The 22,942-nt window shown below is 52.9% G+C and overlaps 2 protein-coding genes across 5 annotated transcripts in view; both read right to left on the reverse strand.

Moving 5' to 3' along the window:
* Nucleotides 1-3,152: 3,152 nt before the first annotated feature.
* DIRAS3 (DIRAS family GTPase 3) lies at nt 3,153-5,092 on the reverse strand. Of its 2 annotated transcripts, none has more exons than XM_005022333.6 (2): nt 4,938-5,092; nt 3,153-4,409 (listed from the first exon to the last, which is right to left on the reverse strand). In XM_005022333.6, the coding sequence occupies exon 2, from the start codon at nt 4,324-4,326 to the stop codon at nt 3,730-3,732; it is 597 nt and encodes a 198-aa protein (XP_005022390.1). In that variant the 5' UTR covers nt 4,327-4,409; nt 4,938-5,092; the 3' UTR covers nt 3,153-3,729. The 2 variants fall into 2 exon arrangements, with proteins under 2 accessions (XP_005022390.1, XP_038039173.1); XM_038183245.2 differs by lacking the exon at nt 4,938-5,092 and adding an exon at nt 4,560-4,720.
* A 4,180-nt stretch (nt 5,093-9,272) lies between these two features.
* Nucleotides 9,273-22,942, reverse strand: part of WLS (Wnt ligand secretion mediator) — a 36,905-nt gene continuing 23,235 nt past the window's right edge. For all 3 annotated transcript variants that reach the window (XM_038182941.2, XM_072042098.1, XM_038182942.2), the window contains 10 exons: nt 18,656-18,780; nt 17,763-17,924; nt 16,838-16,974; nt 16,272-16,440; nt 15,978-16,075; nt 15,610-15,673; nt 15,112-15,255; nt 13,347-13,430; nt 11,672-11,825; nt 9,273-11,122 (listed from right to left, as the gene is read on the reverse strand). In XM_038182941.2, the coding sequence (XP_038038869.2) occupies nt 11,013-11,122; nt 11,672-11,825; nt 13,347-13,430; nt 15,112-15,255; nt 15,610-15,673; nt 15,978-16,075; nt 16,272-16,440; nt 16,838-16,974; nt 17,763-17,924; nt 18,656-18,780 (1,247 nt within the window). In that variant the 3' untranslated portion in view covers nt 9,273-11,012. The remainder of the gene's footprint in view (nt 11,123-11,671; nt 11,826-13,346; nt 13,431-15,111; nt 15,256-15,609; nt 15,674-15,977; nt 16,076-16,271; nt 16,441-16,837; nt 16,975-17,762; nt 17,925-18,655; nt 18,781-22,942) is intronic.

The following is a 22,942-nucleotide window of genomic DNA, read 5'->3' on the forward strand; positions in this document are numbered from 1 at the left end:
GGAAATAGCTCCATGACAAACACGCTGATGGCAATCAGCAGTGAAGAACAGGGCTGGTAACTTCCTCTAGGAGCTGCATCAGAGCTGCCTGCTTGCTCCAGACAAGTGACTCTTCCTGAACGCCTTTAATCAGTCTTTTTTTAGAAGAGATCTGTTTAGGAACCCCACCTATGCAAATACAAGGTTAAAGCATTTACAACCAACTTACGGTCCTTAAGCTATAAAGCATTTTAATACTTAAATAAAAAAAAAAACTATGCCTTTAATTCAGCTAAATGCTCCTACATCAGAAAAACCTGCATCTGTGCAATAAGGCCCCCATGTCCTATAAGAGGTGAGTAGTGCTTTAGGGTTGGTGTAGCAAAAGCTCACCCGTCAGCGCCCCAAAATGACAGATCTCCAGCTATTTGGTCATAATTCCGTGGTCATACTGCTAGTCCAGAACAACACCAGCCGGTATTTTTGGTTGTAGCAGCACAGGATGAGCAGTGCCGGAGCATCCCACTCCACAGCAGCCCGTCAGACCCTGGCTGTGAGTAAGCAGCCTCGAACACAGGGCTCAGGAAATTGCTCCCATTTAGGAGCTGAAGGCAGCCACAGGTTTGTAACACCTGGTGCCAGTTCCTAACTATAGCCACTGCCTGCACAGTCCCCTGGCTCACCATGGGGATCCTACCCTGGAATCTGGATTTGTGTGGATCTTAATGGCTAACATCTTGACAGCCACCAGCACAATTTCTCTTCGTATAGGAATATTACAGAAGAAATCAAGCTAATTCAGTTTATATGGAAATAAATACGATATTGCCATGCAGTACTCATACATTTTTATTAATAGTTTTGGTTTACAGCTGTACAACTGCTGCAGTTGACCTAGCACGCCCCGAACACCCCTTTGCACATGGTGAGAGGCAGCCACCCGTGTGGATGCCCCTGCACCACCCAGGGCACCTCCATCGTGCTCCACCACGCAGGACTTGCCATCTCACAGCCACCACAGCAGCTCAGGGGACTTGCTGGTGGCTCTGCCGGGTGCTGAGGGGTCTGTCTGTCCTGCTGGTATCAGGAATTCCCCGTGCTCCACCAGGCCCCAGTCCAGAGCTGTGTCCATGGGGGACACAGGAGAAACGCCAGAGCAACGAGGACACATCTCAGAGCAGCCGCGTGTGAGTAACTGCGGGTACGTGCTGCTCTGCCTTCCTGCAGGCATCTCCACGAAGGCAGTGGGAGTTGTAAAGGCATTACCAGGTCTTATGACTTTTTAAATAGGTTTAAATATGTAATGTCTCACAGGGCTTTCAAAGGCTGGAATGGAACTGGAATAGTCTTCGCCATCAGAATTGCCAGACGCTAACAAAGGCCAGCAGTTTGGAAATGAAAGAGCACAGACCAAAACCCAGGCACAGAGAGGAAAAAGCAAATTGTTTTCAAGCAAAGCCATTACGGCTGCTTCTGCAGCCCCCCTTCAGTGTCAGCCCCCCGAGTGCAGGGCCCAGCCTCGCACCCAGCGCTGCGGGACAGCATCTCCAGGAAAAAGGTGTGGGGCCTCCGTATCAATGGACCAACTTGGCAAACCCACTCTTTATTTTGGCAAGTAGATTGAGCACATATGGGCGAGGAGAGAAAACTGCAAGACATTTCATCCTGCACCGAGCACTCCTGTTGTTCCTGCAATCAGCTCCTGAGGGCTTTCTGCTGGCTCCATGGTGTGAGAGCCCCAGCACACCACAACAAAGCCAACTGACCCCTTAGGTCCATGCAGGACCAGTCTAAGATGACAAAAAGCAGCTCACATTTTTACTCATCTTCAACAATTAACTCCTTTCACTAGAGAAGTGCTATAAAAAAAGCAATTCATCTCCTGTCAAGACTACGTTACCGTTTAAAAAATCCAGTCTGCTGCGTGATCCTGAAGTCCTTACAGCCTCCTGCTTCACTCAGGGCAAACTTCATAGGATTGCTCTTAGCTCTGGAGGTCCCACAGTTCTGAGCAAGCCACCATCCCCGCTGCTCTCCTGTGAGACCCACAGCAGCCACACCAGCACCCCACACTCAGCCCAGCTGGCTTCAGGGGCCCCTCGTCCTCTGTGCCAGTCCTACAGCCCATCAGCAGCCCACCCAAACCAAACACCCGTGGGGACAGAGGGAAGGGTAAAATTCAATTGTAAATCTCCTGTAAGTTGTAAATTCAACTGTGAATCCCCCCTTCCTGAAGGCTGCAGCCCTGGACTGATCCATACCCAAAGCAGCAGCTCTGTGGCATACAATGAATAGTTATTTCCCAGGTATCGTTTTCAATCATGCCCTGCAGATGAGGCTTATCCTGCCTGTCTCTTGCTAAGAACAGCCCACACAAAAGAGGGAACATGCAAGAGCTAAACAAAATCCACATCTCCTGTCCTCTTGTTTGTGGAAAGTGTTTGCCAGAAGTTTCAGCAGGAGAGGAGCTTCCAAGTTCAGATGATTCTTCCCGAAGCAGTGTTATCTAAAACAGCTTCTCATGAATTTCAACCAAAACCTCGGTAACTTGGATGAAATAAAGAGGTGCAGGAAAAAGATACTACAAGAGTAACAGTCACATGGAAAGCCAGGAGGATGAAAGGTGAATCGCCAAAGTAGCCAGCTATTAAACCACCTGGTACTCAGAGCAGCCAGATTAACTTCATGAAGGATGTTGCTCTTACATAAAGATGCCAGGAATCACCTGATGTGGAGCCAAAAAGCACAAAACCTCCTGCCTCAGTGAAGTGGCAACACCTGGGCTGCACAGAGGCTGAAGTTCCCTCCAGTCTGTACCCACTGCTCCCCAGCAGCACGAGGACAGAACTTGCTCACCTTTTAAAGCTCTTACACAAGTAGAGCGTAAAAGCACCATACAAGTGCACGGCATTATTCCAGTCATTCAGGCTCACATTGGAAAGGAAGAATTAGCTGCCTCTTCCCACCTGCTGGCCAGGCTCCGAGATCTGAACTCCAGCTTCAAGCCTGCTCTTCTCCCACTACGTCCTGGAGGTGCTGGACCCCCTACAGGGCTCACACTGGTTTGAGGGACAGAGGTCAACAAGGCAGAAGTAAAACCAACCATTAGCACAGTGCATTGGAAAATAGACATGGTAGCAAGGGGGGGGGAAAAGGAATAAGCAAAACCCATCCTGATTATACACAGGTATAGCTTTAATCATTCACAGAACTGCAGAAGTCTCAGGAACTGCAGAGCACACAGGAAAACAATTTTGACAATGAAAAAGTTATGTCTTTGGTAGGCAAGCCAGCCTTCGTGCCCAGAAGTGTAAGCATCTGGAGTCACAGACATGATCACTCGCAGTGCAGACCCCTAGCTTTTTTAGGGGTTTGCTCTGTTAAGATTCCTGAAAATGGTTTTTGAAATATACATTTTATAGATAACAATTTCTTTCAAGCCAACAGCCTGGAAATACTTAAAAACGAGCATGTACTCACAGGAATAGAGATGTTGGTTTCTAAGTGACATTTTTCTCTTCCGTAAACTTCTCGCATTAAAAACTTCATCACGTCATTACTAACATTGAACGTTTATTGTTTAAAAAAATAAACATGCACAAAGCCATCCCCTTTAAGACCAACACGAAATAATCCAGAGATTTTACAGAAAAGCAGTAGCCCTGTAAGGCAAGGATCCCTCTGAAGCGTATTTTCTCAGAGTCCACGCTCTGTTTACACCATGCAGCGTGCAAGTCCAGCCAAAATCAATCACATAACGGAGCACTTGCCTTTCAGTTTGTCTTTCTTCTTCTGCTGCTTGGATTTCTTTCCATCCACTTGGAGGCTGACAGTTCTCCTCTTCTCCAGATTCAAGAGCTCCTGGAAGAGCTCCTGCACGTTGTAGTTCATTTTGGCTGAGGTCTCCATGAAGGAGCACTTCCACTTGCTGGCCAGCGCCTCCCCCTCGCTAGCATCCAGCTCCCTCTGGGTCTCGTCGCTTTTATTACCCACCAACATGATGGGGATTTTTTGGATGTCCCCTTTGATCTGGCAGATCTGCTCGAAGATGGGCTGCAGATCCTCCATGGACTGCCGGCTGGTGACGGAGTACACCAGGATGAACGCGTGCCCCTTGGATATGGACAGCCTCTGCATGGCGGGGAACTGGTGGCTGCCCGTGGTGTCCGTGATCTGCAGGGTGCAGATGCTCTTGTCGCAGCTGATCACCTGCCGGTACGTGTCCTCGATGGTGGGGATGTAGGTTTCTCGGAAGGTTCCCCTGACGAAACGCAGGACCAGGGAGCTTTTGCCCACGCCGGCGGCCCCGAACACGACCACCCTGTAGTCGTTGCTTTGCTCGGGCATGGTTGCCAGTGCGTGAGGCGAGGATTTTAACCCCTAAAAAACCCCGAGCTCTTCAGGCTTACACAGCCCTGCACAGCGACGGCCTGCGGAGGAGGAAGGGGAAGGGAGCCATGGGGAAAGGCAGGGGGAAGCAGAGCCGTCAGCATCGAGCATCCCCTCCCCGGGAAGGGCTCACCCTGGCCGGGCTCTCCTCGCCTCCCCATCCCCATCCCCATCCCCATCCCGGGACTCACCCGCTGCCTGCAGCTCCCTCCCGCAGCCCGGCGGGGCCGGGCCCCATGGCAGCGGCACCCAGCAGCCGGCTGCGAGCTGGGGCCGCCTCCCCTTCCTCCTCCTTCTTCTCCTCCTCCTCCTCCTCCTTCTCCTCCTGCCTCCTCTCCCCGTCCCTTCCCTCAGGCTCCATGCACCCGCCCCCTCCGCGGCCCCTCACGCCGCCCCCTCAGCCCCGAGCCCGGCGCCCTCGTGTGGAGCCGCCACGGAGCAGCCCCGGCCCCAACCCCGGCCCTCGGCCTCTGGAGCCGGCCCGTGCCCCACCAACACCTCAGAGACCCTCAGAGACCCCCATGGAGCCCCCCCATGTCCCCTCGCCCCCCGCCACCCCCAGCCACCACCTGCACTCGGGGCAGACAGCACCGACCCCACACACAGCGCCCAGCCCAGCCCGTTAGCCGCTTAATAGGCATGCCGTAATCATCCAGCCCTGATTTCCTGAGGAAATTAATAAAATATGTGTCTGCGCTGTCCCCCCCCCTAGGGAAGGTGGGGTGTGTTTAGTGCTCGGTGTTTTCCGTCAGCTGTGGAATTGACTCGTGGGTGGGTGCTTGTGGTGTGTGAGGTGTGGGGCTGAGGGGTCAGCACCCCGTTAGTGCCTCCTGCGCGGCCCCCGAGCAGGGGAAGCTGCCCTCAGAGGGAGGCTGAAACGAGGCTTTTCCCCCCCAAAAAAGGGCTGCTGGGAGGCATGGCCCTTCCTGGGGCTGCCTGAAGAAGTGCAGCTGCTCTCAGCTCGTGTGGCATTTCCTACTGTGGCCATCACAACTATCCATGGGTCTGGCTGTGACCGAGGGGGGAGTGTTGTGTTGCCTTGATAAAAGTTCTTTTTTTCCCCTTTTTTCTCCTCCAGAATGAGTCTTTCCAAACACATTTCCCAGCCAGGACCGGGGCTTCCCGTCTAGCAGCCTGCAAAGGGCCGCGGGTCCCGGGGAGGCCATGAGGGAGTCATCGGCCCTGCACGGCCAAACCTCAGGGAGAGGGGACGAGGACAGGCAGTCCCCAGGCAGAGCCTCAAACAAGGCCCTGGGAAAGCTGCAGGAGGGTGGGAAGCGAGGAGGATGCCAGCTTTAAAATGTGCCAAAGGGCATTTCTGGTGCTGTGCTGCCAGAGCACGCAGCAGGGAGCACGCAGAGGGGACAAACGTCAGCCTGGTAACGGGGATACCGAGGGTAAGGGGGGTCTTCAGCACCCGGCGAGGCAGCTTTGAGCTCTTCGAGTTGCAGTCAGTGCTAAACCTGCCCCCCTCTTCTGTGGGGAAGCGGTGCTGGGTGATGTTTTATGGGGTGGATCTGGCTGGGAGGCCGCTAGCTGGGCTGCGGGGGACTGCAGTGGCTTCCAAATAGCTGGCACGGACATTGAACTGGCAAAGAGCAGATTTTCTTAACAGATGTAACTGCTATTTGTAAAATAAGAATGTGCTCTAAAGCATTAGGTCACCGGATCAGCTCACCCAAGCTATCCTACAAATTGTTTCTCACAGAAGCTGTAAATGAAAACGTGGTTGAAGATGGTGCCCCTGGTGTTTCCCCTGGTTCTGTGGATCACAGGTGATGGGGGGGAAACAGCTCTAAAAGGGGCAAATAAAGTACTTCTGAGGGACTCCAGGGATGTGATTCTCCTCAGCATATGACTGTGTGGCCCTTTGGTGGCAAGTCCTGGACATCAAACGCTCCCCCTCTGCCCCAGCTGCCCCGGGCTCCCTGCACAGACTGGCAGTGACCGTCACTTTCGCAGGGTGAACTCACTGATGGTACCTAAGAAATAATTGCTTATCCCAACATACAGAGCTGAGGATGTTTAATAAGCCGTGGTCTCAAAGCCATAATTACGGCCTGGTCATCTCTGTGTGTGCTGGCACGCCACTGAGTGCCCCCATCCCGGCAGGAGGAGGGTTTGGTGTGATGGAGGACGACCTTGGGATTGCAACTGCTTGCACATGGCACAGAAAAAGCTCTATAAATCTCCTGGCATGGCTGGAACAGGATCTGGAGAGCAGCACGTTTACAGACGGTCTCAGATGAACCCTGGAACAGAGGGAGTGTGCCCCACAAGGAGAGAATCGAGGCAAAAGCACCACTTTTTGGTCCTAACCCAAGCTTGTTTTTCCGAAGCTTTGTGTGGATTTCCAGGCTACCATTTCTTACCTCTCTGTTTCTCGGTGCATCTCTGACTCCATGCTGTCCTCCCACCTGTTTCGGATCCACTTCCACCCTTACCAAGAGGCCTCGTAATGCCTGACCCTGCCCTAGAGCAAAACAAAAGCAAACGAACAAGGGTGGGAGGGGGCTTTGGAGCTATTTCGTTCTACCCTGGTGTTTGTGCCTAACCCAAAAAGCCCGGAGGATTTTTCTCAAGAAGCTTCCATGTTAGCACGCTCCCTCCTTCAGCAGCCCTTTTCTCTTGGTGTTGGTAAGGCTCCTGCCACCCCCAAACATCTTGGTTTTAAAACATTGATGTAATCCCAAACGTCCCTGCCGCAGGGCAGCTGGCAGCCAGCTCCTCCGTGCCCATTTCTGCCCTCCCATCAAATGTCCCCTCCACCAGATCTGCCCTCCCCGGGCTGCGGCACGAAGGCTGAGCCCTTAGCATGTGGTACCCATGCCTGGCACGCTCCCCGTGGGCTGCTGACACAGCCTCTGCTCCATCCCGATCCTCCCCGATGTTCTCCGGCAGGCAGAGGCCGTGCCCAGCTCTTGGCCCTTGGCTCCCGTCGGGCCAGGCAGGGAGATGTGCTCACAGCCCGCCGAGCATCCGCTTCGCCCGAATCCTGTCATTAACGGGGATTTCCAGAGACAATTTCTAAAACATCATTTCTGGTGTTTATGAGGTATTTATTAGCCGCAAGGAAATGCTAACTAGCAATTATTAGCTTACCCGCTCTCTTGGCTGGTCCCTGTTGCTCAGAGGCAGATATCCCGATTCCAAACAACCTTTCCCAAGCGTGGCACGATGTCGGGCGGATCACCGCTCCCTGCCTGACCCTGGCCTCTCCCCTGAGTGTCATGGGAAGGGAGCTGCGAGCCACCCAGCGGGGACACATCTGGGCATGGACATCGCCAGCCTCAGCAGGGGAAGGGGTGGGAAGGGGAGAGAGGGTGCGACGCGGAGCCCCTGCCTTGGGAAGGGCAGAGCAGGCGGCCAGAGGAAGGATGTGGCCACCAGCTGCTGGCTCCGTGCCCCGCTGCTGGTCAGGGTTTGCTCGGGCCGGAGCTGACAGCCACCAGATTTTCCATCTGAAATGGGAAGCAGCCGCTTGCCAGAGCCCCTTGGGCGAGCAGAGCAGGGGGGAGGCACCGTGTGCTGTTTTGCCTCCCCTGGTATCATCCGGGAGGATTCGTGGAGCTGGGAGAAGGGCAGCCCTCGCTTTCTGTGCTGCTGTACACGAGGTTCTGCTGCCTCCGGGCCTCACCTCCTGCAGTCACAGCGCCCAATTTTTGGGCAGCACTGCCTGGGGTGCTGCTGGGACAGGTAGGGACTCCTGGCCGTCGCAGTGGGTGTACCCATCCCTGGCTCCAGGTGAAGACACAGCCAAAAAGCAGGGCAGCATTTTGACCACTTCAGCCAGGGGCTGCTGCCCCACACCCCAGGCACAGAGGGATGGGGCTCAGAGGAGCTGTAGGATGCTGTCACCCAGCAGTGTGTCACCCTCAGAGGACACCACGAGGGCATCCAGCACCTGGAGCCACTGTGCTGCTGCACGGGGACATCCTGAGCACAGCACCCAGCTCCCCCCGTGCTGCTTCACCTGGTGGGTGAGGATGCAGCGAGGTGGGAAGCGTTTCTTTCTGGTGCTACAGGACAAGATGTGCTGCTGTGGGATGCCGGGATGCTCCAGCAACGTCAGTGGGAGCCCGTTCCCTCTCCACGAGACCAGGCTGGCCCAAAACAGCGGGGAAATGGCCAAGAGCATCAGGAGATGCTCAGCCCCTGCTCACCACTCGGGGGAGGCTCAGCCTGCGGAGCTCCAGCACCTCTCACATGTAAAAGTTGAAGGCAGAAGGAGCCAGCAACTGCAGCCAGGCTAAAACCTCCCATCCCATTTAAAACTCGAGCTCTGAAGCCCGGTGCCGGCAGAGGGCGGCCGAGGAGCTCCGCAGCCCCCGGAGCCTGCAGATACCGGCTCCCAAAATGTGCCCTGGGGAAACCAGCAGAGCCCTGCACAGCTCCACACCCAGGCTGGTGGCTGCCACACTGCAGCCTCCCCAAGCACAAGGGCTGGGAACCTTTCCTTCCCAGGCTGCGGATGGAAATGGTGTGATCGCTGCTGCAGCAGCTGCTTGCAGCTGCCTGAGCTGCTGAAATGGTGCTGGAACGGGCTGGATTTTGTCCCGTGCTGCTAAACCCCAGGACCCTTCCCAAAGCATGGGCAGCAAGTGGCTGCGCCTCCGAATTCAGCAGCAGATGGAGGCAGACGCCCAATTTCTGAGGTGGTGGAAGAGCTGAAGGAAAACCAAAGGGCTGTGCAGTGCCAAACCAACGCCTCACGTCCTCTCCAGGGCTGTCAGCTCCGTGGCAGGATCCCAGCAGAGCCTCCCAAAACGAGGGAGAAGTGGTGCTGCTAACAGTCCCGGAGCAAAGGGCTGAAGGACAAGCAGCCCGTGGTGCCAAAGCCCCGCGTGTCTGCACCACAAAGTGTTCGAAGAGAGATGAGAGAGAAAAGCCAGGCCAATGAGAAATCCACAATATGGTATATTTTATTTAAATTAACAAATCTACACGTTTTCCAGGTTGCTTAAAAGCATTCTGTAAAAAGTGAACTCAACCTAAACAAAAAAAAGAATATATTTTAATAAGACCCAGGGACTATTTCCGAGACAGATGAGTAGGGCTTAGGAATTAAGAAATAAAAAAAGTACACACGCACGCGCGCACGCTCACACAGACACACACCCCGTAAACAAATTGTTAGTGTTTGACACAAAATTTGGTTTTAAAGCTGCAATGCCCCGTCTGTAAAGAGCCTTTACAAAATGCAATGCTATCCTAAGCTGTAAAAGAAACCATGGACACATCTATGGGAACAACATAAATATCACGTAAGAACCCAACGTAAAAAGGACGTTAACGTTGCAAAGTCGAGCGCTCAGCCAGGGCAACGAGGGAGTTGTGGCTGTGGGCCACAACTCTAACCCACTTTGCACCAGAACTGCTGCTGTGCATCGTGCCTGCTCTCCCCAGCACTCGTTTCTGTAGGTAAATGGCATACGGGTTGCATGTCGCCATCCATGCTGAAGGTGTGGTCCCAGGAGTTGCTCTGTGCTCTACAATAAGCGTGCCCCCTTCCTTTTTCATTTCCTTTAACCATTCCCTATAACTATTCCCCCAGGGGCATCAGTGTCCTGCTTTACAGAGATACAAACTTCCCCCAAACGGTGCACAGCCTGGGGCTCTCAGCAGCTGAGGGGATGGAAGATGACCTGTGCTAGCCTCTCCTTCAGAGCTGTAGCTCCAATTCAGGGCATCTTACTGCCACTTGAGTGCTGTTCTTCCTGGGGCTGCAGCAGAGCAATGCATTTGGGGCAGTGGTCCCGCTGGGAAATGCAACAGAGAGCAGCACCAGGTTACCTTGTGGGGACAAAAGCGGGGTGGGGAGGTTGAGCTGTGTGTTACTGGGGGATTTCAGACGTGCTAGTGCCAGGTACCAAGGCCAGCCGTGTCCTCAAGTTCTCTCCCAGGCCCTACAAGAAGGTGGGTCCGGAGCAGCACCGACCCTTCTGGCTGTGTCCGAGCCACCAACAAGCCTCGTGACTGGTCCCCAGCACAGCCCAGTTTCAGCCTCCACCCCACGCGATTCCCAGTGCCCTCTGAGTCAGAGCAGCAGCCACAGCATGGCTGAAGAGCAGACGTCTGCGTGAGCATGTGCCACGTGGATTTCCCCTGCAAAGGGCCTGACTCCCGCCCTGGGGCCCTGCTCTTCTGCCCCTGGTACGTAAGCAGCAGAAAAATGAAGGAGATGTATCAAAAAGGTGAGACAGAGGAAGACTAGAGCGAGGGGAGCCAACGGGGCTGAGAACAGGCAGGAGCTGGCTGTGAATTAAATGTTTTCAAAACGAAGCCTTAGTTCTGCTCTGTCCTCCCCATCCTCATGCGCAGGCACACACACACAGAGCCCAGCAGAAATCACCCAGCTCTGCCACTTGTACCGCCCGAACGTGTGACTTTGCAACATTAATGCTCTTCTAGCAGGTTTTTACGTGCTCGAGTGTAACACAATATACATATCCCTCCCCCCAGAAATAACTACAACATATTAAAGAGTTTACAAATGTTATGCTCGGCGTCACTGCTCTGTGAAAATACACTAGATGCTGGGTGCTCAGAAAGCAAGTTACGTCGGACACATCTCCTGCAGGAGGGCGTTGTGTCGTCCTGTGTACTCCACTTTGTCTCGCGTCTCAGCCGCCGGGATCTTGGCCTTACTCCTGAGCCTCCTTGCGAGCCAGCTTGTAAACCTCCGTGGGGCCGTCCACGTGGGTGATGGTGGTGGTGAGCTGGAGCTCCTCGCCGCTGCCCACTCCCAGGTCACCTGAGAAACAGTGATGCCGTCAGACTGCCCTCACCGTACAGTGTTGTGCAATTAGAAGGCAAAAAGATCTGTTTTGTTCAGCCCAGGCTCTCAGGAGCTACCTGAACTATGTTCTATGCACAGTTTCTATCAACGCTTTTATTTGAGGTCATTTAGATGTGGGCATGTTGGCAGATGAAGATTTCGGTGCTACTGGAGGCCACCAGAAGGAAACCAACAGCACTGCCATTCTCCCCTTGCCCCAGTTCCAATCCTTTTCCCACTCCTGTTTGAGCTATGCAGTCACAACTGGGCAATACCAAAACATCACAAAAACCGAGCTAAAAGGTTTTAGACAGCCGTGCCTGAATACTCAAACCTGTCTAGCCTAGTCAATAATTAAAACGTCTGCTGGAACAGCAGTGCTTTGAAGAACAAACCCTCGTTTACATAACATTTCAGTGTGCTGCACGGGCACTTTGGCAAGAAAGATACACAAAAATAACCCCCACTTTATGTCACTGCCTTCCCGTGGTAACTTTCACACGTAGATGATTCGGAGCCATTTACCGTTTGACTGATCCTCCCCATAGTTCTTGTGTGAGGGCGCGTACAGGAACATGAGCGCGAAGACGTAGAGGTTCCACATCCCGTAGATGCCGGTGAAGAAGGCGCTGTTCACCTGGATCGTGATGTCCCCCCACTTCCAGTGGCCTTCTGTCACCTGCCCGTGAGAAAGCAGACGGTCAGCGAGGCTGGAATCACACACAGATGTGACCCCTGAGGCTCTGGCTTGGAGCAAATCCACAAAAAAAGCCTCGGTTCCCCAGGATGAAGACAATTTATGCACAACAGTCAGTCACCCAGGCAGGGGGGCACTCTCTTCTTCTGCACCAGCATGCAGGAAAAATGGTACTTCAAGTGTTTGCACCAGGATCCCTATAACTTTGATTCCTAACTGTGGCACAATCCTTCATGTGCTGCAATAGATGGCTGTCAAAGCTGGCGTGTTCAGCAAAGGCTGGCACACGAAGGGCAGTACCTCAGAGACAACTCCTTACATCTGAGAACATCAGACTTCTATAAATAGGCCTCCTGTACAAGGGGAAGCAGCATGAATAATGTGAAAAGCGAACGTGCTGAATGCCTTCTTGCTGCTGCTGCCTCACGAGAGAGGCCCAGGCTGACTGCATCAGCCTCAGACATGGAGATCTGTCAAGACTTACCAAAATATCATCAATATTAATATCACTTGAAGACGCACACACTGTTCACAGTGCAGTGCTGGCTTGCCATTAAAGGGAGAGACACAAGGCAGCAGCATGCCTTTTCCTGACAGGAAGAGCTTTCCTGAGAAAACACCAGGATGTTGTTCTGCTCCAAGGAGGAGCCGCAGCAGCACAACCTTGCCTTCAGGGCAAGACAAAAGCTTAGCTGGAAAAGAGGAGCTGGACAAGATCGTTTGTGTTACGCCCATACGCGGTGACAGCTACAGTCATTAATACTCGGTGATTAATTGAATTGCCAAGTGGCATTTCTCATACCAGTGCTTCAGCCTAACAGATTTTTACGAGCAAAATCATCTGCTGCTGGGTTTTCCATTGGGACCCACCGCATACCCCAAAGCGTAAGGGATGCAGCGAGTGAGACCCTGCTCCTGCAGATGCAGTTCTGTAACGTTGGATTTGCAAGGCTGTACAACTGTTCTGAAACTACAAGCTGCTTCTGCTTAGGAACAACCATAAGATAGCATCTGTTTCAAAGATGTCACTTACCAGCAGACTGTTACTTGAAGTAAACCATCAAAGTGCATTTAAACAGCTAGATCAGCTCATGCGTACAGAGAGGCTGCACCACAGCTCGCAATAACTGGGTATCTATCTTGCTAGAAACAACAGGGTTGCAAAGTCAAAACCAGGACAGGCTGAATTCTGGTATTTCTTTGTGGGTATAAAAGCCACCAGATTCTTTTAATGTGAACAGAACATTTTTGCTCTTGCTGAGTTCTCAGAAATGACTAAACTGTTTTGGCTGATATTTCAAAAAACACAGACCCTGTGTGCCAAAGGCCTTTGTGGAAGTTTCAGTGTTTCAAACACATGAAAACAACTTCTTAAAAAGCAACTTATAGCGAACTGTAAGACACAGGCCTGGTCTCTCTGAGCTGCAGGTAGCCCAACCTTCCTAGCACGCGGGGAATTTAAGGCTGATGCTCTCAAACGCAGCTGAATTTCGTCACGCTCACCTGGCTCACGATGAAGAAGATGACTGTCATTGCTGCACACGCCAGGGTGATGAGCATCAGGAACTTGAACCTAAAAATCAGCCCCTGTTTAGAGAGAAATGTCACTGGTCACGTTAACAGAATCCACAAAAACCCATTTTTGTTTTTAGCATGTACAAGACACGAGTATAAAAAAAAAAAAAAAAAAGGAAAAGGAAAAAAAGGGTCCAACCCACGAAACCCCAAACCAAAACAACCTCCACCCACTCCTTCGTGCTGCGTTCATGACAGCCAATATTCTCCGTTCCCCACACACGTCTGCATTCCTCCCCGATGCTCCGAGCAGGGTGTGCATGTCTGGACAGCTCTTGCTTTCCATTACAGCTGCCTTTGTGACTGATTTACAAAGAGTTAATGTGAGAGAGGAGGCAGGTCAGCCTGAGCTATGGGTTTCGTCCAAGGGACAGCCTACCTGATAGCTCACAGCTTTCATTAAACAAACATCTGTGGAGAGATTTCGGGTTTTAGCAAGACAACGGGACACTTGTACGGTGATAGCAGGGGTCTGTATGGGCTAATCCCCACCTCCAGAGTCCCTCTGGCAGGAAAACTGCAGCAATTCTGAACGCTTGTCAAAATTACTTTGTGCACTACAAAAGAATGTAAATTATAAGAAACTTTATGGCTCAAAATCTCTTGGCTGGGAATCGTACCACGTACTGGATTTGCTCTTGATAGTTTTAAGTTTTCACTTAAAAATTGTTTTGGTTTTGTTTTTCTTCTTCTTCTTTTTTTTTTTAAACCATTTGGGGAATTTTGATGGAAATGTCTGTGTGTGCGTCATTACTGAGCTCCACAGTGACAACAAATGACCATTAGTTTAACTCTTCCAGGCCAGATTCGTGCATTGCCAGATGGTTGTAGTTACAGCACGGCCGAAACAGCTCTACAACACAAGCTAACATCCTGTGCCTCTTGCTAAAGGGAAAGATGGAAAAAAAAAGCTGAATATCTTGTGCAAATTCTCTCAAGTCTGATTTTCTATGTTTCATGTGCATCCCTGATGGGTGATAACCAGCCTGTTGAAACCAGAAGTGACCATCGTTATACACAACAATGCTGGTTATAAATATTTACGCAGCCATGAAAACAAGAGGCTCTCCCAGCTCAAGCAGCTAGAGAGAGCTCCTCATGTTCTGCAGCAGCTTGAGGACAGCCAGGGCAGAAACAACATACAAAATTACAGGCTGAAAAAGGGGAAAATGAGCTGAGCAAGTCCGGTTTTGACCTTTGTGTGACAGTTTCTCTCCTGTGATTTAGTTAGGACTACCCCATAAATCTGAATTTGTGCCATGGAAAAAAATAGGTGGTTTTGGTAATACTTGCCATTAAACAGAATCATTATTATTAGAGAAGGAGAAACTGAGGGACAGGGAGCACTTTCTCCCTGTAGTAATTTAAAGGGCAGTTTGAGCAATTTTATTCTATCCCCCAACACACATCGATAAACTGGGAGATGACAGCCACTCAAAAAAAAAAAAAAGGCAAAAAGAGAGCTGGCTTACACACCCTCCTGAGGGATTAAAATGTTGTATCAGGACCAAAGAGCCAAATACAGGAAAAAACGTAACAGCAGTTGAAAGGAACAAAAGGCAGCTGGGGGACTTGAGCAGCTGAGGATCAGGCTTTCCAGTTCAGGCCTGTACTGACGGCGAAGGGTTTAGTGTAGTCCTTGAGGGTGAAAATGCTTTGTGAAAACACAAATGGTACAAGAAGGAGTGCCTACCTCATAATGAAGACAGCGAACCTTGCTCATCGCCGGCAGGCTTGACTGCTTTCCATTGATGTTTCTGAAAACTTGGAAGACCATAAAACACAGGAAGAGAAAATAAAGGCACAAGCAGATTCCTGCAACTATAATAAAGGCCATCTGAGCAGCGCAGGTTAAAGGAAAGTGACATGAAGTGACAGAAAACATTATTCAGGTGATTTACTTCTGATATGATCAGGAAGGTCATCAGTAACCTCCCTGTGGGGTGGCCACGATGACACCCTTGACCTGGATCTCCCCCTGCTGCCTCCCAGACCTCGACGTCCCCAAGCACAGCACCGGTGCCGGAGGTACCTGGCACCAAACCTACCACGACCACCTCTTGCAGCCACCTCCAGGGTCCCCCACAACGCCCGAGCCCCACCACACAGCTCAGCCAGGAGGAGGAAGGTCTCGTCTCCCACCTCTACCCACCCCGAGCACGTGGGTCTGCCAGAGCCCCGTCAAGGATACAGCCAGCTCCGTGCCCACCTCGGTGGTCCAGATGCTGTAGAAGGGGTTTTTCAGCTGCACTCCCCTGTGAAGAGAGGAAACACAGAGCTGCCACAGAGGCCAAGAGGCTGGCAGAGAGCCCCGTGCTGCTTTCCCTTGTGGGCGAGGAGGACACAAGGTGGACACGTGTCTTCCTGGGCCAAGATGTGCTGCTGTGAAGTGCCCAAAGGCCTCAGCGTCTTCACTGGGAGCCCTCTCCCTCCTCATGAGGCAGGGAATCCAGCCCCGAGGATCGAAGCCCTCGTTCCCCAAGGCACCTCGAGCCCCGTGCTCAGAGGTGGCCGCCGGCCTCGGCCTGCCCTCCATCCCCAGGGCAGCGCTGAACCCACCTCTCGCACATGTCGAAGATGAAGAGGCAGAAGGAGCCGACAGCTATGGGTCCAACCTGCTTCCAGTACCCCGAGAGGCGGTTCCGCTCGTTCTGGTCCTAATCGAAGGGTCAGGAGGTGGGCAGGAGGAGGAGAAATGAGGAAGAGCGAGTTAGCCAGCAGTCCTCTCACCAGGAACGAAACCCCAAATCCCAAACCGCTTCCAAATCCCAACCAGTGAGGAAAAGGGAGCTGCCAGGCATTGCTGCAAGGGCCAGGGGGCACGGCAACCACCTTCCTTTCTGTCACACCCACCATCATGTGCTCTCCGCAGAAGATGATCCAAAACGACAGGAGCATGGCATAGAAAATGCCTTGCCGAATGTCTCCGAAGAGCAGCATCCACGTCCAGTCAAAGCCGATGGAAAACCACTCCACTGGGATGTTAATGAACGTCATGGAAATTCCCAGAGCAAAAATCACCCTGCAGAGGGAGAAACACTACCTCCATCTATTTCCAGTTTGCAGGGAGAAAACACAGAGCCATAGCAGCCAGAGGTGTGCCCAGTGGGGGACAAGAAAACCCCGCACTGTTCAGGCAGGGGCAGCAGATTGTCACCAGGGCCAGGAGGTGGCACCTCGTGCCAGCAAAGCCCCTGGCACTGAGCTCCTCCAAGCAGCCACGGGTAAAAGCAACATCCTCTCTGGGGGGTTAGTGGGGAAGCGGTGACAATATTGAGGTTTCTGGGTGCTCCTGGGTGCAGGGAGTGGACAGGAGAGGGAGAAGAGAGGAATCCTGTCCCCCAGAGACGTGCCCTGCCTGGGAGCAGTCACAGCCTCGGCCAGGGTCACCCCAGCCAGGCACACGCGCCCCCACTCACTTCTCCAGCAGGACAGGAGCGCGTGTCATCAGCGTGATCCGCCGCCAGTACCAGATCATGATGATCAGAATGCTGGGGGTGAGGAAGGTTTTCATGGCAAACCACACTTTCGTGAAGCCTCCGTTTTGATGGATACCCTAAGGAGAAACGAGGTGCAACGTGACAAGCTTACAGGGCTGGCAGGAGAGGCACGCACATCGCAGCGTTTGACATGCGAGCACATGCAGACACAGCCACTCTTTGAAAGCCGCGGTCTGACCACCACAGGGAAGGGAGCAGCTGCCCACACAGCATCCAGCCCATCTGAGCAGGCTTCAAAAGCCCCGTTGGAAGCAAATGCCAAAACCCACAGCGTCCACGGCGAGGTGGGAAGCGGTCTGCGAGAGCGGCACTTCTGACACAGCGTGGAAAAAACTGCCAGCACTGCTCAGACGAGTAACGAGATAGTCACGGAGCTCAGTCACCGCTGGTGGGCAACGCAGTGGCCAAATTAATGCATTTCTCCAGACACATGCCCTCCCACCGCCGTCTGCAGCCACCACAGCCTGCTGGCTGACCGCTGTGAAAGGGACAGCGGGAGGAGGCTTTCCAGCATGGGAGGGCAGCAGCAAGGACAGCTGAGTGCCACCTCCAGCATCTGTTTGGGGATAGCCAGCTCTGAGAGAGAGCTGCTCCCCTCTGAGCCCTGCTGGTCTGTGTCTCATCTCCCCGTGCTCTCATCCCTGACAGGCAGACAGGTCCCTGCACCATCCCTCAGAGGGATGGACCCCTTGTGAAGGAGGAAAGTTGGGGTGCTGGGCACATTTTCAGGCAGAAGCTACCCATGGAGAAGAGCAGGACTCCTGCTGTGGATCAGGGAGGAGAACCAGGGGCTGCACCGCGGGGCGCAGTCCCTCTGAGGAGGGGCAGCGAGGCAGACACTTACCACCAGGCGGATGTCCTTGATCTCCCCAATGCCCACATTGATGCCTTTCCTCTCGTTCACGGGCAGACGGATGTTGATGAGGTAGTACTTGTGAGCCACGCTGCCGATCTCCATGAAGGGGAGGAAGTCGCAGTCGTAGTGACGGCCTTCGGACTCCAGGGTCTAGCAAAAAGGGCACAAAGTGGCAAGACCGCGGTCAGCCACGTCCTGCATGGGGGGCGGCCACACAGGCCCTAACACTCAGCTTGCCCAAGGGCATTATTGGCACCGAGAGACCATCTGCTCACCCCCACCTTCTCCGAAGGCCTGGGCAGAATCTGTGGGGGACCTTTTTCCTTAAGTTTCTGATTGTTTTGGGTCACTGCTAGTTGTGCTTGTCTCTTATCAGATTGCAGCTTGAGGCATTAAGAAGTTGTTTTAAGAAACTCCCACCCCACCTCTCCCCGTTCTGTGAGTGCTGCAGTGTCCCTGATGGGCTGTTTCCTTGCTGCTCCTGAAGAACAAGGTTTTGTCCACCACAGAAGCACCAGATGGACAGGTCCAGGTTCTCTGGAATGGTTTTGGGTACACAGATCCCAAAGCTTTTAACTTTCAGCCAGACCACAACGTTAGAGGACAATTCTGCCTGCACCTGGGTCTGTGCCTTGACCTCCCACCTTTTCTTCCTCACCACCTGGCTTCACCCTTTCTCTTGTGCCACAAAGGGAGCCAAGCTGCATGTGGAGCTCATCAGATTTTCAATTAGATTTTCAAAGATTTTAAGCCAAGAGAAAGGTGACAAGCCTGAAAAATATAACTGAACAATCCTACAAAGCACCACAAAGGAAAGGAAGAGAACAACTCCCATCACACTCCCACCCCAGCCCACCCCCAGCATCATCAGAACACCTTACTTTTGGAGAGCCAAAGGTGCATTTCAGCTTCCTGATCTCTATCGCGTGTGCTATTTCTTCCCATTCATCAAACATGTTATCGCGATACGCTAACGACACATCCAGGGTGATTTCTGCGTTTTCTTCTGCAAGAGGAAGGAAACACGGAGCTCGTTAGACACCGATGGTTGTGGGCAAAGAGCATTACTTATTCATACAGCATTAGGAACAATAATTCGCATAAAACTGGAGCAGAGACAGTTGCAGACGCAGACAGTTGACCAAAAGAGTCCATCAGACTTCACTGTGGGTTGGCAGAGGAGCAAGCAGCCGGGCTGTTACCCACACTTTCTGCAGGTAATGTGAGGGTACGCAGCTGTAGGTCCTTCTGCTTCGGGAAGCAGCGACATTGCAGCGCAGGATTTACCTTATATTGACACTAAAATAGCTTTGATTTACAGCAAACCACCCCAAAAAAGAACTATACAACAGTATATACTGCATGTGGTTAGATGTATAAAGATCTATGCACCTAATGGTACACTTTGGTTGTTCAGACGTGGTGACTTTAGTCGCCTATCAGTGTAACCTCAGGACTCTTCTGGCTCATCGTCCATAAACATTAAGGCCCAACACCCCGAATAAAGAGGTCTAGAATAAGCCCCTTAACACAGGGGGTTTCTAGCAGAGAGATTTTAAATGGAAGAAACAAAAAGGATCACAGAGATCCCGGGGAAGGGGGCACAGTGACACTACTGGAGGGTCAAAATGCATCACCAAAAGCACAAATTGCTGCAGAACTGCCCAGAAGTGCTCCTAAAAGATAAAGCAGTGTTCCCAGAGGGATAGGAAAACACTACTTTTTTTTAAAAAAAAAAGAAAAAGAAAAATTGAAGTTGACCCTGCTGGAAAAAAAGGAAGTCCTGATAAGCAACTCCACATGAAGGAACCGATGTCTCCTACATGTATTGTTTAACCTAAGCAATTCTACAGCAGGGCTTTGGGGTCCTCCCCCTGCACCTCCCGGCACTGGCTGCTTTCCACCCGCACGGCTGCACCAACTTGCAGGCCAGCAAGCACACACGGAACGGAGGCACCCAGGTAGGGCAGCCACACCGAGCTTGGCTCAGCAGTTTCATACTCTCCCATAGCTGGAGGAAAAACTTGAGGGGCAAAGCACGGATTAGGAGAGGTGAGGTGGATGATTCCTGGGCTTTGGGTGCTGCAATGGGCCAGCAATTCCACCCTGAACCGTGGGGCAGCAGGGATGGAAATGTCGCATGGAAAACCTGCAGCTCCAGCATGTATTTCAGTGTTTTCAGCTCCTCAGAGCACTGCTGTTCGTGTTCACGTGGGAACAGCCGACCCATCCTCTCCTGGGCCCGTTCACAGCATGAGCACGGGGTGTACCTGCCTTTAAACACGCTCTCGCTAGGGTGCAGCCAGGAGGTCGCTGCTGCAAGGAGGCAACAGGGCTGGAGCAGTCTTATTGAGCTCCCCTAAGCCAGCTCGTGAGACTGAAAGAGTTACAGCCCGAGCCTGCCAAGCAGCAACACACAAACACAGCTTAAAAACCCACGGCAAGCCCGCACCAGCTCCGCCAGATGTGAAATCCTCCCCAATTACCAGGCACAGCTCCAAGGCGAGGCTCCGCCAGAGGCACGCGCTCTGCAGCATGCTCACGCTGCGGCCTCGCCTGCTTCCCTCGGCCACCAGCCCCTCGGAGAGCTGCCGAGGGCCGTGCCAGCTCCGTGCCTCGCTCCCTGTGCCGGTGCCGAGGTGCCGGCGGGTCCCGCGCAGGGTGCGGTGGCACAGCACGCCTGCTGGCACGGGGTCAGCGACGCCTCCGCGGGCAAGCTGACACACACACACCTCCCAGCAGGGCATCACCACCTGCATCCTGGGCAGGGGAGACGTGGAGGCGTGCAAAATGTCACTGCCCACGGCTCTGCACCGGGGGCTGCGTGGAAAAGGGGCTGCCGGCTCTCGGGGCCGCACCCCACGCACGGGAAGGGGCTGCGAGGAAAAACGTCGGCGCTCGGTGAGCTTTGAAGTTCGGCACAGAGAGCTGCGCCACGCCAAAAACTATCTGGTCCTTGTAGCTCTGAAGGGGGCTGCTTGGTGTCTGCGAGCGAGCGGGAACCTTTGGGGCGCCGCGTGTCCCACGTCTCAGCCATCTCCTTCGGCCCTATTTGCGTGGGGGATATGCGGTGGCACACTCATCCGAACGGATGGGAAGGGGCGTGGATGGCATCTGTGGTTCAGACCTGCTATTTATACAGCGTTTGGAGGTGGCTCTGTTCTGCCTTCATGTGGACTCAACGGGATTTGTCCGAGCGTTTTTGCGCGCACCCGTGATCCGTGCCGGCAGGTCGATAGCGGGTTCCTCCCCGCAGGTCGCTGGGTTTCCACCAAACAGGCTCAGATCCGCTCTTTAGGAGACCAGCAAAACCAGCTAAATGGGAACATAAGGTTAAACTTGGCCCAATTAAAAAGGACGACAAACTTCATTTCAGAAGCCATAAAACCAACTGGAATGCTTGGGAGTAAATCCAAGGAAAACAGCTTTCATTATTTCATCTCGGTAATCCAAACGCTGCCGCTGCCATTGAGGATGAAAACCAGACGGCAGAAAATACACACCAGCCTGCCTCTTCAAAGCAACGCGTTACAAACCCCCTTCCAATTTCCATCCCGCTCCGCATCGGGGGAACCTCTCCCATTAGGGCAGAGCCATCAGGCCCCGCAGGGCCATCGACTCCGGATACGTAAATCTGCGGAGGGGGGACGAGCAAGGACGGCGACACGCTGTTTGGCAGGAGATGAATCTAAAGAAGGTTTGGTGCTAATTAATACCAAAACCGAGGGCTGTACAGACCAGGTGGGGGTGCCTGCCCTCTCCCAGCACTGCGCCCCGTGCCTCCTCCTGCCCGCAGACAGGCAGCAGCTGACACCTTTGAGATAAAGGAGAGGTGTTTCAGAGCCGTGCTGTTTACTGTCAAAACAGTGCATGGGAGGAAGGCGCAGGAGGCAGGAGACTGACAATCAAGTTGGTTTTTACTTCTGCTTTCTTCTTTTTTTTAATTTTTTTTTCTTTTTCCCCAGACACTCAGCCGTGCCCTGGGAACGGCGCGCTGCCAGAGATCAAAATCAGCAGCGGGGGGAAGTCACGCAGCACCCGCACGAGCTGCACAAAGATGGTTTTCTCCTTGCTGTGAGGGGATGCCCTCCCTGTGGGACACCTCGGTGCCCTCTGAGCACTCTTCTGGCAGCTCAGGCTCCTTGTCCCCAGCGCTGGGACCCCGATGAAGCAGCCTGTGGCCAGCTGGGGGCAGGAGGGACACGGCCCTGCGGGGGAACGCGGGTGTCTGGGGACCAGGAAGCATTAGAGCAGCCAAATCCTAATGGGGTCTCAGGTCGATGGCACCAGCTGAAGCCAAGAGATAAGCAAACAGCTTCCTAATTTCCTTTCTATAAAGAAGCAGCAAATGCAGGCTGAGTTCAGAAGAGCAGGGACAGAGAGCAGAGTGCTGCAATTATTCAAGGCTGAGCTGCAGCAGAAGAGAAAAAATACAAGGGAGGAAGGAAGAGGAGAAGCTGGCATCTACCTGCACTGTTCAGATGCTACCGTACTCAGGGAAAGTCATTACTCAGTTCCTCCGTGCACGCTGAACAAGATTCTCCAGAATTTCCTGACGACAAAAGGTACAAACCCAGAGATAGGAATCTGTCTGACCCAGCGCCGAGAGATGGAGCTGTCCTGCAGCAGAGCAATGCCTCAGCAAACCTGGCAGACCTCGGAGATAAGGGCTGTGCAACTATCCCTGATACCAGCAGCTCCGGTACAGAGCGACAATCTCACTGGTGTCACAGGTTTATCTTAATAAAAAAAAATAAATAAAAAAGACACGTTTGTTTAGCTAGCTGCATGTCCCACGGATGACCATGCACAGTCAGAGATGATCTTGGTGGTGCTCACAACCCAGATTTCTCAATGACGCCCCAGGCACAGGGCTACAGAAGCTGCAGGAAGGGCTCCAGGGCTGCTCGGTGCCTCTCGTGCTCTCAGCCCCTCCACCCTCCCCACCCCTTTTTCCCCTAGTATTTTGCTGCTGACTATTCAGTACCCAAGATCTTTTCCATGATTCACTTTACAGCGTGTTACTCGCACAGGGGATCTTCACTCACACAACAATAGTCTAAAAATAGGGAAGTTGTTTTGGGGATGGCTCCGTGCCAGCTGCATGCTAATACGGCTATCTGGGAAGAAGCGTGTGCTAGCAAACAGAGGTGTTAGAATTACTTACA

Source organism: Anas platyrhynchos, chromosome 8, assembly GCF_047663525.1.
Source record: "Anas platyrhynchos isolate ZD024472 breed Pekin duck chromosome 8, IASCAAS_PekinDuck_T2T, whole genome shotgun sequence".
Lineage (NCBI taxonomy): Eukaryota > Metazoa > Chordata > Aves > Anseriformes > Anatidae > Anas > Anas platyrhynchos.